At 39.4% G+C, this 19083-nt stretch overlaps 1 protein-coding gene and 1 long non-coding RNA gene across 2 annotated transcripts; one reads left to right on the forward strand and one right to left on the reverse strand.

Moving 5' to 3' along the window:
- The first annotated feature begins 311 nt into the window (after positions 1-311).
- On the forward strand, positions 312-18956 carry phldb2a (pleckstrin homology-like domain, family B, member 2a). Its single transcript, XM_044139907.1, has 17 exons — positions 312-449; positions 5271-5383; positions 6190-7157; positions 7236-7559; positions 9420-9554; positions 10324-10461; positions 11149-11295; positions 12317-12427; positions 12510-12599; positions 12684-12821; positions 13180-13279; positions 14008-14206; positions 14913-15003; positions 15084-15230; positions 15303-15522; positions 15602-15687; positions 16436-18956. The coding sequence occupies exons 1-17, from the start codon at positions 328-330 to the stop codon at positions 16574-16576; spliced, it is 3270 nt and encodes a 1089-aa protein (XP_043995842.1). The 5' UTR covers positions 312-327; the 3' UTR covers positions 16577-18956.
- LOC122844457 lies at positions 9392-11251 on the reverse strand. The gene is made up of 3 exons (XR_006372886.1): positions 11131-11251; positions 10303-10377; positions 9392-9521 (listed from the first exon to the last, which is right to left on the reverse strand). It is a non-coding gene; the product is annotated as an uncharacterized LOC122844457 (long non-coding RNA).
- Positions 18957-19083: the final 127 nt, after the last annotated feature.

The raw sequence follows: 19083 nt of genomic DNA on the forward strand, positions 1-19083 counted from the left end.
AGTCACATGATATTGATCAGTGCGAGGTTAGAGGTCAGAAGTACATGTTTAGAGGAACAACATCTCTTAGTAGGAGAGATTAAATGCTGATACCTCCTAAAAATCTCTACATATTTTGATAATGCTACCCCTTAGTCCTTTTCTTCCTGCTTATTTTTGTTGTGGTTTATGAGTGATTCCCTGCACAACCAGAGAGGGGCAGCAGCTGTGCCTCCTGCAGGAAAGTAAACACACCCGCTGTCCCCCCTCTCACTTCCCTCTTGGAGAGGAAAATCTCAGCAGAGTTGAAGGTGGGAGGGGAAAGGGTCTCCTGTCTGATCCTTTGTCATGGGAAGACTTTCCTCTGCTGCTTCAGAGCAGAGAGGCAGGCAGAAGGAGGACCTGAGCTTCAAAACTTATAAGCGGCCAGCAGAGGATTTTAAACTATGTAACTGGGGCAGAAAACAGAGGTCAGTGTTTATTTTTTATTTTTTACCCCTTTCATTATATATCAATTCAGTATTTTCTGATAAATCTGTTTGATTGAGACAGTGATGGTCCTGTAAAGTGACAGAGTTGTATCAGATTTCATGTTAGGCTGCTCTGCTCTGCACTATTTATATTAGTGAAAGGTTCACATCTGCCACCAAATGTGTTTGGAATGTAAAATACAGGAGAAGAAATTAGCTGAATTTGATTATGGTGTACATTAGGCACAGGGTTAGCTTTCAGACATTTTTGCAAGAAATGTGCAAAACGGTCACAAAAATGAATTTTGATCCAATTTGATGATTAAAAAATATTTATGGTTTCTCTTTCATGACCACTGGACTTTACGCAAGAAGAAGATAGCTATATAAAAACATGCGATTAAACAGTGTTGTGGAAATTTATTGAGATTACATTGCATGCAGTTAAATTATAAACATTTCACAAGTGAATATTTATATGTGTATTTAATTGCAAATTAATTTGAAACATCAAATTAAAAAAAACTCTATTGCGTTTTCTACATACTTATTAAGTCAAATACTTAATTATGACAATGACACAAATCTGTCTGTCCACTCAACTCTTCTGTGCCCATAGTACTAAATGCATTAGTTTTTATGTATCAGGTATTTGTTTTGAAAGTTTTAGCTTCACCAACACAACTATTTGATACTTTGTGTCATTTTTATCTCTGGAAACTGTATATTAAATGTGTACACACAGAATTTTGTGGATAGTTCCAGATTTATTTATATTTTTGTGAACCATTGACCTGGTATTACTGATTGTTGGCAATTATCTTTGAGCCCCATTCCACAGGTAACAGGAAGAACAGCATGTATAAAATGTTTTCTGTCCTTCCTGCGTTAAGCCGATATTCATTTTTTATGTAAGGAACGGACACAACATCACACCATGTGTGTAAGAAAGCAGTCACAGCATCTTACTATTGTTTTAAAGACAAAAGTTAATTGTCCTTAGGTGAGAAATTAGTACTGCTAGCACACTTAGCATCACAAATACAACAGTGTCTATGTTTATGCCTTTAAGAATGTCAAACCTTAATTTAACTCTGAGACTTACAAAAGTTTGCCAGATTTCTAAAATCATTATGCTCCAGAACTTTGTTGTAAAAGGGCAAGGCTTCCTGTAATTTGGTGTAAGTCTCACTGTCTCTTACTTTTTAGTAGCCAGAGTGAGCCAAGGACAAAACTGAGCAGGACATAATGAACACAATTTTCTTTTGAATATCTTCATCATTTTTATTTTATTTTTTACCTTCTCCATCTTTGGTTCTCTTATATTGAAACTAGCTAACTTTGACTCTTCTTTCTTTAATAAGAACATTAACAAAAGAGTGTTTCTGTTTAAAGTTGTATCAGTCACAATTGATCCAGCTCTGTTGACCAGCTCTTTATTTTAAATGAAAAGTTGCAGTTGTGTATTTATTTACTGTGTGTCATACAGATGCACACACAAGTTCCTGTTTTGGTACTCTGAGTAAGGTGGAGAACAGACACAAGGGGAGGAGCACAGTGTGTGTTAATTTGATATATGAACATGGCATATATAAATAAAGATTTTGTGCAGCAAATATTGTTCAAAATCTTCTCAGTTGTTTATACTGCCTTCATGTACATGTCTAGGACACTGTAGTCTAAGGCAGTGGTCCCCAACCACCGGGCCGCGGACCGGTACCGGTCCGTGGACCAATTGGTACCGGGCCGCGCAAGAAATAATTAAATATGTCCGTTCTATGTATTGAGTATGGAGGAGCTTTTATTTTGAAAATCGTACACCGGATTTTTCGAACCTCCCCCCCCCCGTTCGATCTTCACACGCAGGAAATTTACGAATGCTTGGCCCGGTCCGCTGTACTAAAAAGCTTGGAGACCACTGGTCTAAGGGAAACAGAAAGACATGCTTCATTTCAAGAAAGTGACAAGTGACCAAAATGACAAGAAATAAAATGACAAATCTGAACCAAAGAAAACACATCTGCATCTGCATGACAAAGTAAACATGATATTTGCTTGAAAAATATCTCATTCAAGTCTCAAGCAAATGTGCACCAGTATTTTTTTTTTTAACTATTTAAAAGAAACAGATTCACAAGATGTGCCTTAAACCCAACATTATTGCAGTTTCTGCGATCTGGTAGTGACTCTGCATGGTCCGTTCACTAACTGGAAAATTGCTTATGCATTTTCAACTTCCAAAGTTTTTCCATCTGTTATCCTTTTCTCAGCATAGAAATGTAATTGTAAAACAATTATTGAGAAACGCAAATCGACTGCGGTTTGGGCTTTACGCAATGTAAAAATACTTTTCTTCCCACACATTAGATGAAAGCTATCTTATCAAAGGGCATTTCTCAAACTCTTTAGATGTGCACCACCCTGCTGACCTGAAATGTGAGTGATGGACCAAACACCCTCTGCCTGTGATTTGAAGTGGGTGGATGGGGGGAGTTCACCCCCCCCCCCCTCTCTTTTTCTTGGAGGTCTGGAGAATGAACTCATGCTGACTGGATGCTTGACGGTGTAAGAGGATACCCTGTTTCCTGTTGGCGCTTTCTCCAGACAGCAAGACCAGAAACTCTCAGATCAGCCATCTCTGTCTTTCTATGTGCTGTGTGTGAGTGAATGCTGCCTGTGGATTCAGGAACAAGTCATGTCTGATTTATTCAAAATAACAGTCTTGGGTATCTGGATCTAATTACATCGTCATTTACTAAAAATGCAAACCTGAAATGATGTGGTGATGGATTTCTCACTCATTTATGACCAAAAGTTGTAATTTGTATTTTTTCTAAGGATACCTGAGATAACATTCTTTGCCAATTTTACTGCAAAAGCCATTATGTCACTAGTGTCACAAATTAAAATCTAATGGTAAGGAGTGAAGTGGAAGAACCAACAGGACACTAAATTGCATAATTGTCAGCAGACCAATTAAAACTGCTTTTTAAGATTTTATTGGGGAAACAGGCTAGACTAAAAATAAACCCTGCTTTAATACTCAGGCCTTTGGAAAGTTTTTTTTTCTCCCCCTTCTCCTCTAAAATATGCACATCTGGAATATCAGATGGACTTCAGGCACTGTTTTCCTTGTATTTTCAAAAGTAAACTGATTGAGGACAGCTTATTTCATACATTCCCTCCATTGATAAAAGAAAGATGTTGATCAGTATTGCAGAAATAGTGCTGTAACAAGTCAATAAGTAATTAGAAAAGGATTAATCTCAATTTTCAAGTGGGTTAAGGTATTTTATAGCCCTCTAAGGTTTTTAAGAGCTTCATAAGGTTTTTCACTTAACCAATATTATGGTAAAGTGGCGTTTAGTAAATGTCTCTCATGTGAACTGAAATATATGTTTATATTGATGCAACATCAGCATGCATGTAGCATCATTAGCGACAGACGTGCAAGTCAAGGGTGCAGATTAGTGTCGGTATGCCTCGACTGCCAGCAAGCATTTGTGGTGACTAATAGTGAGCATTTTTCACTGCGATGGAATTTCGCACCACTTTTCTCTGTGAAATGGAGGGTTTTTGAGCATGAATGCCCCGTTTACAGCCTCTCTTAGAGCCTCTCGGCCGATCCAAAATCTTTACTTTGATCTCCAGACGTTCTCCTTTAGGAGTTTCAGAAAGCAAAATTCTTGGTCCAGGTCATCAGGCCTTGTCTACCTTTCCGTATGACATTCGTTTTCTGAAATGCTATCTTAACTTCCAAAACCATTAACATTTATCTCATCCACCAATATATTTATTTCCCCAACGGTGTTGGAGGTCATCAAGAGAAATGTGAGATGAGCTTTTGTGTTCTTTTTGGTAAACAGATATTTTTGTCTTGGATGCAATGACTGCCTAACCTGTTGTTGTTTAGCAAAAGGCTGAAGTTAGCTGAAAGTGTTTTAGATGTTGATGAACTCTTGAAGAAAACTACTCCTGGAAAGTTTCTTTACTATTCTGTGTTTTCTGGAGTTTTGAATAATGGTTCAATAACATCCCAAAGCGTTAGAAATTGATTTATAACCAATTCCAGCTTGATAAAAGTAATCAAATTTAGCCTGATTGAGGTTAATTGGTTTTTAAAAAAACAAACAAACAGGTTTATCACAGGTTTATTTAATGATGATAACAACAGCCTTTCACATAGGGACAGACTGGAATGATTATTGTTTCTTTAATAAAATAAACATTTCTTTATGTATTGGCATGGGTTATCTATATCTGATACTGAAACTGTTCAATCATCTGAAACATACCTAACAACCAAACACTATAGATGTATATACGTACAGCTCACAAATATTTTTATGAATGTTCTTTTTCAAGTTATATAGAAAAAATATATATATTTAATGATCATCACCAATCGTCTGCCACAATTCTGGCTGAGCATTTGGCTGTGCTCTGGGTCAGAGCTCATTTCAAATGTTTGGTTTTTACGTTTTTAAGAGCCATAAAATGTCTATTAGGTTGAGTTCAGATCTCTTTCCACAAACATTAACATCTTTTAGCTATTCCATCCAGTGTTTTTATTGAGTGTATATTTATTCCACTCTGGAAAAAGAAGAAATGCATAATTACAATTCCCAAATTAGTGTGATTTTTAAGGTGACGATGAGTGCATGTAAACATCTGAAACAAAAGTGTCAAACTGATTAACACTTTGCCAACAAAATCTTGTTTTATATCCTAACCAGTTTGACTCAATGGTACAATAATATCCATTCCTGTCTGTTGTTTTTTTCACCCTGTATTGAAACGTTTCTGTATTTCCAATCACAGGTGTCATCTGAATCATCCAAACTTCGCTCTGATTCATCTGAAGGGGCAGATCATTGTGATGAACAGTATGCTTCCTCAAAGGAGCGCCGTCGCCACACTGAGCTACGCTTCTGGTAAGACAAGCGAAAGAAATCATATATGTAATCAGTCACTGATCTGCAATAAACAGCAAATCTCTATCTGAAAATAAAATCGAATAGTTAACATCTAGCAAGATGACACCAATTACAAAAATATGGCGTGTAAGTTGGATTTTCTCGACAGGTTGTTAGTACTATGTCAGAAAAACTTTATTGTTGCTCAGGAATGAGACCTTTAGATGAGTTTAAGAAGATGAGCACTCTCATGCTCTATATACAATATTTGGGTATGATGCATAACATGTTTTTTAAGAGGTCAATACATTATATGGAGCAGCAGATCTCTTCTATCATTAACATTAAAACCTAAAACTAATTTCTGAAACCCATGTTTGAGAAGAGGCTAAAAATTTCGGTAAGATCAAATGAACTAGTAATAACTTAAAGTGCATGTTCAGCGTCTTGCCATGCTGACTCAGACACTATCATCACTTTGCTTGGCTTGGTATTTGACTCTCCTCTGGATATTATTTGCAGTCGAGACTATGATGTATTCTGCCCTGTCTTGGTTCACGAGTATTCTTCCATTTTTAGAAGAGACCAGACCAATGACTGAGCCAGTGTTTGTATTGGCCTCAGAACTGCAGCGTACATTCTTCAGTGGTTTCCCCCTCTTCTTACCAAACATACACGATAGCAGATCATGTAGCTCAGCTTCTGCTTTGTAGGTTAAAGACATTTAGTCTAATATGGCTGATTATATAAACTAAAGAGACTGTTTATGTTGAGTCCAAAAAGGGGCCGGATTTCATGCTTTGTCGAACCTCTGTTTCCTTCAGACTGTTTGAAGATTGAGCACAGCAGTGGCAGCTCTGTAGGGGGGACATTGCTGAGGGGCTCTCGATCTAAAGCTGAGCTTCAGGAACTGATGGAGACTCTGCAGCGCAGAAAGAGTGCTCTGGAGGCCAGCTTGAGGGCAGCTGAATGCAGTCGCAAGTACCTTAGCGTACCTTCATCTGTTGCTGGCCAGTCCAGCAGGCCATTGTCCATCCTCAGCAACACAGAACGACCTCCATCCGCCTCCAGAAACCTTTCCTACATTAACAGCAACAGTGTGCCTCCATCGCCACGTCAGGGTGAACGCCAGATTAGCACCAATGGTTTGTTTCGTCATTCCTACTCTCGCCACCAGTCACAGGACAGTCTGCTGCTTTCTAATGCATCTGATGGAAATTCTCTGCTGTCCTCGTACGGGGAGCCAGTGCCTCGCTCTCCCAGGGTTAAGAGCGGGGCGGCCAGTATGCCATCCAGTCCTCGGATGAGCCGTAGACTCAGCTCTCAAAGCAAAGCCGTCGGAGAGTCAAGGCAGAGGAAATACTCCACCGGTTCCCTCAACAACCTGGGGATGCATAGCCGTTCTTTGCCACGACTTCACAATGCGGCAGACCCCCCTGTTTTGTCGCTGCCCTCTCGTCACTCAGTGGGTTCCCACAGGGTGGTGGTCTCAGCAGGACAGCGGCGCAGTCTTTCTTCCCTAGAGCAGCCCCCAGATGTTACAGTGCCTGCAAGCATGCCCAGCACATCCAGGAGGTCCAGCCTTGCTTCACTTAGCTCCCTAGGTATGGAGATTGATGGAACAGGATTAGATCTGGGCTTAGGAGAAAGGAGGTTGTCGTTTGGGAAAAGCGGGCTAAGTCCAGGACAGAGGGTGGGCAGCATCAGTTCTCTGAATGGCAAAGAAGAGTTGAGAGACTATCACCAGCATCAGAGAGATGAGCGACTCAGGGAGCAGAAAGTGCAGAAATTGGTGAGTTTCTTACTTCTTTTTTTTTGGTTGACTGCAACAATTGATTGACTACAAATACACCAACTCTCCTGTGTGCAGGAATGTCAGCGTCTAGAAACCATCTTAAGCCTGTGCACTGAATTGGGACAGGTGGTGAGAGAGCCGACGGGCTCAGCTGTTTCTGATCTGCAAAAGATCAATAAGGAGCTGGAGAAGCTGCAGGTGTCGGACGATGAGTCTGTGTTTTCTGACTCCCCTAGCAGCACTGCTCCAGACACCTGTTTTGGGGCCAAAGCCAGAGATCTTCAGCTTCCTGAGGATCAGCAGGCCATCCAGCGTCAGCAGGGAAACTACAGGTCTCACTCACCTGCTATAAGTCTGAACAGCAGCGCCCCTTCTCCTTCTGCACACCACAGAGCCAAAGTAAGCAGCATCACAGAATCAAGATAGAGTGTATGGGAACAGTCAACAGTGGCATGAAATAAACCCCCAGTTCTGTATGTGGATTCAATCTTCCTACAGCATGATCAAAAGTCCATTGATGAGACAGTCAAAATGTTGACATTTGTTCTGAAGTCACTTCACTGGCACTCAGAGGGAGGTGTGTTACTGTAACTTGTCATTTCCTGTTCCAGAATGAAACGAGAAACCTTCACTGCAGTAAAACCTTGTGGAAACAAAAACTAATGAGGCTCTCCCCCTTCTGTGGAATGCAGTTAATCTGAGTGCTGACATTCTGTTTATCTGTCTGTTTACCTTTTTGCCATATCTCAGTTTTTCTCAGTTTAAAGTAAAACAGCATTCCCTGTCCACATTTCTACAAAAGAACAGAAAACAAGGTTTCCAAGAAACTATGAAAAAAACACACACTAATATTACATCATTTTAAACACATACAAATTTTGTTGATCGAAACTGGAAAGCTGGAATTGTGTGTAGCCCTCAGAGCTCTGCTTTGTGGTATTTTCCACATCATTTCTATGCATAATTTCATTCACTAAAGTCTTTTTTAAGTGCTCTAAGACGGTACACTTAGTAATTTGTACAGTTCCTGTTTATGTAAGTTGGACAGACATATAAACATGGAAATCAGACTCCTCAGGCTTTGGTCTACAATCCGACCTCATTTTTATTCCACCACCTTTTTTGGAGACGTTAAACTGGAAAGCCTCACCGCTCTTTATCAAAAATAAACAAACATGTTTAATCCGCAAATAAGAATAAGCTACCCATGTACCAAATTATGAGAGGGATTTTTTTGCTACCACAGAGGCCACCTTTTTCCATTCTATCTTTTTTTTTTTTTCAGTTTTTCCACTCTGGAGACATAACCTAAGAGTGTCTGGTTTTAATGAAGAAGTTCAAGTTTTGTTTCAGCGGTGAACCATTCAAACTCCTGGAGGAGTGGGAGGGAGGGAGGACAGGAAATGACTCGATCCCACAGTGAATTATTGTGTGCATGTGTTCGTGTGTATGTTCAGCTGTGCACGGATGTGCACGAGGAGAACGCAAGACTGCATGCACAGCAAAGACATGCACTTTTCCAGATGTTTATAACGTCTATCAAAGTGATAGAGATGAGAAATTGAAATGTACATAACGCAGGTAATCCGTTTTTTATCTTAAGAAAGGATTACCCTTTGCTTAGATATAGCTCTCATAAAATACTGAATCTGAGTTCATTCTAGAATTTTATGTTTTGTTTGAGTTGTGACAGTGTTTTATAGTCTCCAAATAACCAATCTCCATTGCTAACATTCCTCAAAGGAGTGCGTGTCAGGAAAAAAAAACGCTGCTTACAACACATCTGACGAAACTATAAATCAGGAAGACTTGCTAAAACATACAAGTGTCAGACGAGAAAATAACCCACCTGGCTTCTATAAGCAAGAATAATTTAATTCTGAGTTTAAATTTAAATGTGTGACTGAATATATTTAAGAGATGTTGCTTGATGGTGCAAGATGTGGGAGTGCCTTGGCATGCCTTGCATTGCACGGCTCTAATACCGATTTCCATTGCACAAAGTGGGAAAGAATCCTGCCCTTGTTGCCAGTGATCCATTTTTGGATGAGTTAGACAGCAGCTGCTGTTGTGTAACAGAATAAAACCCAAAGCCATCCTCTGACAAATGATTGCAAAAGCATAAACACAGAAAACTGTCTCTTGTTTAAAACTTCTTTTTTTTTTTTATTGTGATGACATTTTGAACAGCTTAGTTGTGTGTTTACATTTGCTACATTTGAAGCCGGTGATTTATTTCCATTCTCGGTGTCGTTACAGGCCTTGGAGAGCATGCAGCTGAAACAGGAAGTGTCTCATTTAGAGGAAGAGAGAATCCAGGTGCTGAACAACATCGAAGAGCTGGAGCAGAAGATCAAAGACCTGGACAACCAGATGGAGGAGTCTTTGCGTGAGGTACAGCCAGATAGCTACTCTGTGCCAGATAGCACAGGCACAGAACCAACATCAACATCAACTCTTTTCTTAACATTTCAAAGAAAGACTGATGATAAAGAGCTGATTCCTTTGGATTTTCCTATTTTACTCTGCATCTACCTACTCAGAAGAGCTTTTTATCAAGATTCTTTTTAGATTTTATTTTTTTTTAATTAGGGAATGTATCTCTTCTGACAACTTACATATTTTGAAGAGCAGTGGGTTGTGTGCAATGCAGAAAATCACCAAGTGCTGTAGTCCATCTGGTTTAATGTTTGATTTTTTGATATTCTGCATAATCGGTTATGATGATGAGTTATTTCAGCTACAGTTGCCTTTCCATCATTTCAGTCCATTCACCTCCGATCTTTGACATCAACAAGGCATTTTCATCCAAAATGAAGAAATGGTTGTGGGTGAAAATCCCAGCAGATCAGAAGTGTCTGAAATACTCTGAGCAGCCAGTCTGACACCAACTATGAGTCTGGGGATCATATTTTCCTATGCATATGTTTCATTTGGTAAACATTTATAGCAATGAAATATGAATATATATTGCAGAAAATGCACAAGTAATCAAACATACCTACTCAAAACTGAGAGTCGGAAAGCAGATTTTCCAAAAATGCTTTCAGCTTGTTTTTTTTTACTAATAACCCATATGATGGCAAAGCCATGTCCAGTTACCAAGGTGACTAAAAAATAAATTCATATCCAAGATTCCTACCTTTGTCTGACCTTTCTGCAGATGGAGGTGGAGTGCGCCCTGCTGGATGGAGAACAGGAGTCTGAGATGACCCAGCTGCACAGGGAAAAGGAGCTGTTGGATGAACTCAAAGAAAAAATGCAAAGTATCGAGAGGACAAGCAAGCCTGAAAAATCTCAGGTGCAGATGCACAAAAAGTGTTTTAAATAAATTAGCCATTGTATTTGGCTGCAAGGTTAGATTTTTGGTGGACAGATAAGAATATTTATGGTTGTTTTATTATAAATTTATTTCACACTAGTAACAGTTTGGAAATAGAAAGCAAGCAGGAGGATGTTTTGTTGTGAACATAAAACCACAGCACTAACAGACCATCAGGAATTGGTCCAGTTAAACCACAGCATCCTGAAAAAGGTTCAGTTACATTTGCTTTGAAACTAAACTAACTGAGCTTTCCAAAGTAAATGATGAAAGCCCTAAACCAAAGGAGGGATTATCACAATTACCACAGCAGCTGAGAAACCTTCTACAAGCTCTGACCAACTGTCCAAATAAGGAAGCATAAGCTTTTCCAAATGAGGCCATAAAAATAGACCAGTTTAAACAACCCAAAAGACAACGGTTGGCGGAAATGCCTCTTAAGCACCTGAACAAAACCCAAACACCACAGTTCTCATTTTTCACATTGGTCTCCTGCCCTTCCATTCTTTTCCCAATGCGTCTGTTCTAGAGTTATTGCTCTCCTTCCTGACCTTGTTCTGACTAATCCTGGATCATGTTGTTTCTAATCATTTCATTCTCATCAGTTTAGCATGACTGAACTGTGCGATATAGTCTACATCTGCATACGTCTCTGATGTCGCCCAGGAAAGCGAGGAGCAGACAAAAACCTCAGAGGATTCGGACTTTCAAAAGCTGGAGAGAGAAATCAAGCAGGAAGAGGAAAACGAGAGCCAAAGCCAAGAGTTGCTGCGGGACATCACCGAATATCAGCGTCTTGGCGTCACGCGCAAGGTAGAAGCAAACTTGTTGAGTTTTTCACGTTGACACTTTCGCGACTTTCGCTTCTCTACATGTTCCTGTTTTAAAGAGATGTTGATGTGAAGTCAGGAATGAAAGCTAGCTTTTGTTCAAACTTACAATGAAAATAGCACAATGCAGATATTGTTGTGTTGTTGTTTTTTAGCTTATAATTGCCTTTCTTTGTTTGTTATTAACCTTTCTGCAGGTTTTGCACGGAAGCTGCAAAGTCGTGAGCTCAGTTGCTGTACAGTATTTGACATAGTTTATTTACAATAAACCTGCAAAACCAAGGACATAAGAAATGAGCTAAATATGTCTAAGTTAAATGTGAAATAGTGGCAGCAACAGGATGTTTGATTAGAACTTTAAGTGAAGTGATTTGTAAAAGTTATTATGTCATAACTTGAACCTTTTTGCATTTTGTGTTACCAAACTAAAAGAATTGTGCATACGTAAGTATATTTTAGTGGAGTTGAAATAGGTAAACAGTTAAGGATCAGGTTTATTCATCTCCCAAAGGCCAAATAATATTACAGCAAATGCGTATAAAATGAGTAAAGTGTGGCAGGAATTTGTATTGAGCCCTCCTGAGTCAATGCTTTGTAGAACCACATATGGTGAAATGGATCTTGGTTCATGCCTCTCCCACCTTTGCACATCTGGAGATTTTTTTTTTTGGTCCATTATTCTTTGCAGGATAACAGTCACATTGGATGGACTGGACTTTTCACTTCACAATTATTCAGTCTTTGAAAATGGTCTGTTACATAAAATCCTGATAAATTATTGAGGTTTGCGTTCATAATGTGCTAAAGTGCAGTAAAGGTGCGACAAAAATATTTTTCTAAGGCAAAGCATTTACAAGGCACCATCTGCTCTGACTCTGCTGCTGATTCTTCAACCTACACTACAGCTCTCTGCCTCACCGCTAATTTAACTGTTTAATTTTGTTTCCCCCCCTGCACTTTGATAAAGTCAGCCACCTTGTTGATTCCTCCCCCTCCCCCCACAGGAAAGAATCATGACTCTGAAGAAACAATCCTCTCAGATCACTTTACAGGCTCAGCAAGAGAAAGAAAACTTCCAGAGAGAGAAAAACAACTTGCTTGTCATGCTTCAAAAGGTAAAGAAAGAAAAGCAATCTCTGCATGCGGATGTCATAAATGTTTCATTTCAATGAAGTAAAGACTGTGTGGCATCTGCAGGAGAGAGACAAGCTGCTGTCGTTGGAAGGAAAGTACGCAGAGTTGTCTGAGGGCCAAACTTTGACCAACAACCCTGTAACCATCAAGGAGGTGCGAGTCGGTTACAGTAATGCTGCAGCACTTTCAGGATAATTTCCTGTTTTGCGATTGCTCTGATTTGTGTGATCGCTGCAGCACCTGAACTCCCTGAAGGAGAGGAGAAGAAGTAGCAAAGAAAGCTCTTCCCATCCTATCGAAAGCATTCCTCATAAGAGAGGCCAGCAGCTCCTCGGCTCCTATGGCAGATCTCTGGGACGCACGCTTCCTCCCAAGGTCTGATTTGCTATCTGAACCAATGCAAAAAAAAACCCCATAAAGGTGTAAAAAGTTAAATAGAGTGGGTAGTGATGTTAAAAGGTGATATTCTTCAAAGTTGAAGTTGACTGCAGTATACTTGAGTGAAGAATAAAATGCAAATGACATTGATAATTCAGATTCCATGTTTTAGAGGAGAGGGTTTTACAGCCTTATCGTTTTTACCCAGACAACTCCCTCGAGACGGATCCACCCAAAGCAGGAATTCTCACTTTCACTCTTGCTTGCAACATCCATTGAGATTAGGAGAACTTCCAGGAGTTGGGCTCTAGTGTGTGGTCCGAAACATGTTGTGTGCTTTTATATCGTTCCTCAGGCACATCTGCCTTTATCCCAGAGCTCCAGCTGTGGCACTGTCATTCCACAAGGCTTCAGCTTCTCCCCCCGGGACGTGAACGCCCGTCGGCTGCCTAAGGGTGAGTCAGAGTGACACAAATGCATCTTGTTCCAAATCTTAGCAATAGTTGTAGTCAATTATATTGCCCTGTACGTCTATGTGTGACTGGATTCATAGTTTTGGGATCACAGAATGCTTCTTCTCCTTGAAATAGTCTGCTTTTTAGTATGTTACAACTACAAACCTTACAATTTTTTTAGTAGATTTTTTTTTTACACAATGAAATGTTGTGCATCATTTTATTGTGAATAGAAAATGATGAAGGGATTGCAAAGGGGATTCTGATTAGGTCAGCAGCGTCTCAAGCTTTGATCATCGAGCAAAGCTTGAGCAGTGTTTGTTCAAGTTATCATTCAAAAATAGAAAAGAAAGTATGGCACTCTTGCGTACCCATGAAGACGAGGGTGACATACATGGCAGTGGCAGCGTCATGCTTTGGGACTTCCGTTTTTCCACAGAAATAGGCAAGTACATCAGAAATGATGGGAGGGTGGCTGGAGCAGAATGCAGGCTAGTCCTGGATGAAACGTTGTCAGTGACTGCAGATGCACAGGTTTTCAGATTTGTAAAAAAAAAAAAAAAAAAAAAGGACCACTTTCTCTGTGACATAAAAACAACATAGAAAGAGGCATATATATATATTTTTTTGAACTTCCTGTAATTTAGGAAGATACTACTTCTTATTTAAGTGTTTTAGCTGTAGTTACCATTTGCCGCCAGGGCTTCATTGCCATGTTGTTCTTTCAGCGGGAAACAGCCACTCTCACATGAACGACGACAGACAGAGGCAGAGTGATTTTTGCAGCAGGATGGTCTCTGAGCCCAACGTGTTCCTGGACTCCTTCGCGTACCCGGACAACAGCCAGGCGTCGGACACAGTCAGTGTGGACAGTTCGGACAGCCTGGAGACCAGTTTCTCTGCGTGTTCACCAGACAACATCTCCAGGTTAGAGCGGAGCCGCTACGATAGAAGACGGAAGCTCTTTTACGTTAATTTTAGCTAAAGGACCAATAGGAGAGTCATTGTAATTCATCAAAAAGATGTTTTTTAAAGAGAGTGTGAAGTTCTCCAAGTGAGGCTCTGCGGGGGTTTTATTGCAGTGTTTGTAAGAAGAAGGAGAACTTCTCTTGCAGGATGAAAGCTAAAGGGTAATTAGGGAGGATTTGAACTCTATGAAGGAGCATAAAAGAAATAATGAAGCAGAGAGAGAGAATAAGAAACTCGAGAAAGATGGCTATTTATGTGGTGGTTCTGAAATTCAGTAGCTTTGTTTTCTGAATCACCCCAGCATGCAAAGTCCTGTGTTCCTCAATTCAGTCGCTTTAGTGACATTCTTTCCTTTACCAAAGATCATTAAAGCAGAAAAAAAAAAAAGAAAACAGGAGGTTTGAAGCTAGAGTTAAGCACAAAATTACTCATTTCGGTTGGATATGAGATGGATCTCTCAATGGATAATAAGACAACATAAAATGAATGTTAGGAAAACATTGTTTTATTTAGATAAAAAAAAAAACTAATAAATTGAGTAGGCAATGATGAAATAAATATTTATGATCAATGGAAATCAATGGAAAAATCTATTTTGGCACTTTTTTTTTTTTTTTTAGAAATTCTGTTTCTTTTATGTTGAGCTGCGCCCTTCTTCTTCTAGTGCCAGCACTTCCAATATGGCAAAGATTGAGGAAATGGAGCGTTTACTCCGAGAGGCCCAGGCCGAGAAGCTGAGACTCCTCGAGCACAGGGTAAACGGCCAGACCCGAACCGAAACCCGGTGTCTGTAGGCGAAAAAGCATGCGATTTATTTTCCAGCCGGGTTGTGCAGGAGCGGGAGATGGAGATGCGTAGGCAGGCCCTGGAGGAGGAGAGGAGGAGGAGAGAGGAGCTGGAGAAACGTCTGCAGGAAGAAACGAGCAGGAGACAGAAACTTGTGGAAAGAGAAGTGAAGCTCAGGGAAAAACAGAGATCGCAGGTGATTCACATTCTTGACGTAAATGCGTTACAAAAGGGGTCTGATGAGTATTTTAAGAAAATTTCTCTGTAGTCTCGGCTGCTGACTCGCTACCTCCCCGTGAGAAAAGATGACTTTGACCTTCATGGCCACATCGAGGCAGCCGGACACAACCCAGACGCCTGCTTCCACCTGGCCATCACCGACAAAACGTGCCGAGGATTCCTGGTCAAGATGGGCGGGAAGATCAAGACGTGGAAGAAACGCTGGTTTGTCTTCGACCAGAATCGGAGGACGCTCACATATTACGCAGGTAGGGACCTCTGTCTCCAGGGTGAAACTCCGAAGACCCAAAGCTTTCATCACGCTTCTGTTTATGTGCTCTGCTGCAGACAAACACGAGAACAAGATGAAGGGAGTCATTTACTTCCAGGCCATTGAGGAGGTGTACTATGATCACTTAAAGAACGCACACAAAGTACGTGAGCAAATGTGCATGTGTCTTCATCCGTAGTGAGGGCCAAAATCCAGCAAATAAATAGATTTGTTAAAGAACATTTTCTGCATGTGTAAAATATTAAACTAAGCTAATAAAAAAAATAGATAAAACTGAATCTATATCAATGTGAATGTGAATGTGTCAAAAGTTGATTAAGCACATAATTAAATATTTGAGTTGAGCATATGTGAAGATCATATATAATTATTATATTGCTTTGTGCCACAGTTGCTCATGAAGTTATTTGAATCATCAGTGTGGCTTGTCAAGTAGATCTTTGCTTCTGATTGGTCAAACTCAGACCAATCACCTTGACTGTTACTGTTTTTGCTTTTTACTGACCCACCATATTTAGGTCCAGTTTTTATAATTCTCTTTTGAAAAATGTTTAAATTATTAAAATTGAAAATAAAACCATCATATTGAAAAAACAGTTGGGTCTCCCTCAGGCAATTTTGTGTTTTAATTAATCATTTATTTGCCTAACTAATTAATTACTTGACTATGGATGAGAAATATATTTATTTAACATTTTTATTTCCTCTTTTTTCTAAATTACCAGTAACTGATTTATTTGTTGGAAACACTTTTGGCCCTCGGTACTTCCCGTCAGATCCCATTTCCTTGAACTATCTCACATCTGTTTGTCCTCTTCTTTTCTCACTCCTGTCCCTCTCTCCTCCTCCCTCCACATTTTCCCGAAACCTCACCCACCACCGCACACCAGAGCCCCAATCCTTCTCTGACTTTCAGTGTGAAGACCCATGATCGTGTCTACTACATGGTGGCTCCGTCTCCTGAGGCCATGCGTATCTGGATGGACGTTATCGTGACGGGCGCCGAAGGACACATGCACTTCATGGTGTAGCACACCCGCTTTCACCTTTATTTTCTTTGCCATTGAGTTAAGCAAGTTTCAGTCCTCTGCACATGTCAAACACGTGTGGATCAGAGAGGGATTTTACCTAAACGGTTTCTGTTTATGATCACAGAAATTTACAAATGAGCAGAAAGGAAATCTGCTCGCATGTGCAGGCTTTATTATGCAGCTGTGTATAAAAGACAAAGAGTGTTTGGCGTCAGAAGTAAGCTATGTGGGCTGTTTTAATCCAGTTGTTTATGTTTTGCGAGAAGCTGAAGTATCTCTTAAACTCACAGCAGGTAATTTTCTTGTTTTTTTTTAATCAGGGAAGCTTCTAAATGATGGAACCTACCATGTGCTCTGATGGGTTGGCCCCAGAACAAATTAGTTTCCTATTCAAAACAGTATTTTATCAACATTGGATGATTTTAATAAATACAGGTTTTTGCATTCAATGTGATTGTGTAAAAGTTGTAAACTGTCCCTCTTTTCACATCACTTTTAAGGATAATCCTCAACATACAGTATTTTAGTTTTCCACCCTTTCTGGAAATTCCTTTAAAGCTTTACTTTGTACATTATGTAGAAAATACATTTTCAGCAAATAGATAGTGTCCAAAAGTTTTGTTTTCAACAAACAGTAAACGTGCAACAACATAGTACCTCATCTGTTATATGAAAAGACTCCAGCTGGTAGCTTGTTAAGGTATAATACTTTCCATTTATTTTTTGTCAAAGTGTTTTGACTTTTATATCTTTTAATTCAGGTAAACAAAAAAAAAGTTGAACAGTGCTTCCAACACGCTGCTAAAGATCTGATTTAAATTAAAGCCATTTTTTCTGAGAAGTTTTCAGTTGTGCCTTAAACACCAAAAAAATTCACCCAATTACTTTTTGGTGAAAAAATATATTATAGCTTTGAAAGTCTTTCTTTTTGTGGTTCAGTAAGGAAACAACAAAAAAACAACAACTAATTAAAATTTTTAGGTACAAAATTAACAGGGAAGAAAATAATCCTCCATGCCAGTTTTGAATGTTACATGAAAGGCTTACATTGAATACTTACAGGAGGCTGAACATAAATACACACCACACTTTTCAGATAGTTTATTGTGAGACAAGTTAAAAAGCATGTTCCATTTTTCTTCCACTTCAAGGTTACGTTCTATGTTGTGTTTGTGAATTCTCACAAAATGACTAGAAATTTGTGTTTGTAATGTGACAAAATATGAAAAAGTCCAAGGTATGAAGCCTTTTTAAAGGTATCATATATAAAGAAAGGAGGAGTCACCAAAGATTTTTGCACAACACAGCACTTTTCTACTTCTGATGGTACTTTTCAGTGTTTCAACATCACAGCCAGACTTATCCTGGGCATCTTATCTGCCCATCCTCTCTCTCTGAGTGGTCACAAAACGCACCTTCTGCTTAGCTCAAGATTATGAATCAGAGTTTTTTTTTACTTGTTTCAAGTGCTGCTTTCAAACGACCAACATAAGCTGACCTTGTCTGCTTACCTTACGACAGGATTGAATGTCCACAGTTTTTTTCCTTCTTTTGCACCTCTTTCATTACCAAAGAAGATTTTTTTTATGCCAGAAATTGGAATAATGAAAAAAAAAAGATGATTAGGAATTATTTACAAATGCTGACTAAACATGAAGCCATGAAACTGCTACCATCACAGTAGCACTTTGTTTTATGCTGTTCAGTTAGCTCCCTCTGTCTGCAGTGGAGGCTGCGGGCCTCGCATGACGAGGCCATGTTGTGCAGCAGTGATGCTGGATGTTCCTGCGTCACCCATGTGTTATTAACACTAATGCATTTCACTATGTTTCACCAGCAGAGGTCCTCAGCGCAGAGTGATTGCACTAGCATGACGTAATGCTCTGCTTTGAAAGCCCAGAGTCATTTATATTAAAGGACATATGCTTTATCACCAGTATTTCTTTATGCTATATAAGCAGTTATCAGCACATGTACACCATGCTTAAACATAGCTTTTGTGTAGGTTTGGCTTTTTTTATTTTTAATTTTTTTGTTTTGCATTTTTGTGTATTCATAAACGGATTGCCGTAGTGAGAAATGTTTGACCAGCTGATGGTTAACAGACTGCAGGGTTCGCTGTTTATCCTGTGCTGATTAAGTGTTAATTAACTCCTGCAGAGGGCCGATGAGAGAGCTGATAGTGTTACAGATGTGTTGTTTCCTTCATTATCTGTCACTTTAACATCTCATTCTTATCCAAGCCTTGATAAGAACAAACTACAGAATTCTTTTTTTTTTTTTGTATTGTTGTATATAAACACATTGCAATTGTAGCTAATCCAATAATTCAGGTTTTTATACTCAGCTTGTGTCATGAATAAATACTTCTGACCACAAAGATTTGATACTCAGAGTAATTTTTTTTCACTAAACGGAAGCATATATCGGTTTAGTGACCTATTTTTGTAAATATTTATACTATAACAGTGTGAAAAACAAGAATCAATAGTTCTGTTGTGCATTAC

The sequence above is a fragment of the Gambusia affinis genome, linkage group LG15 (genome assembly GCF_019740435.1).
Source record: "Gambusia affinis linkage group LG15, SWU_Gaff_1.0, whole genome shotgun sequence".
Taxonomy (NCBI): Eukaryota; Metazoa; Chordata; class Actinopteri; order Cyprinodontiformes; family Poeciliidae; genus Gambusia; species Gambusia affinis.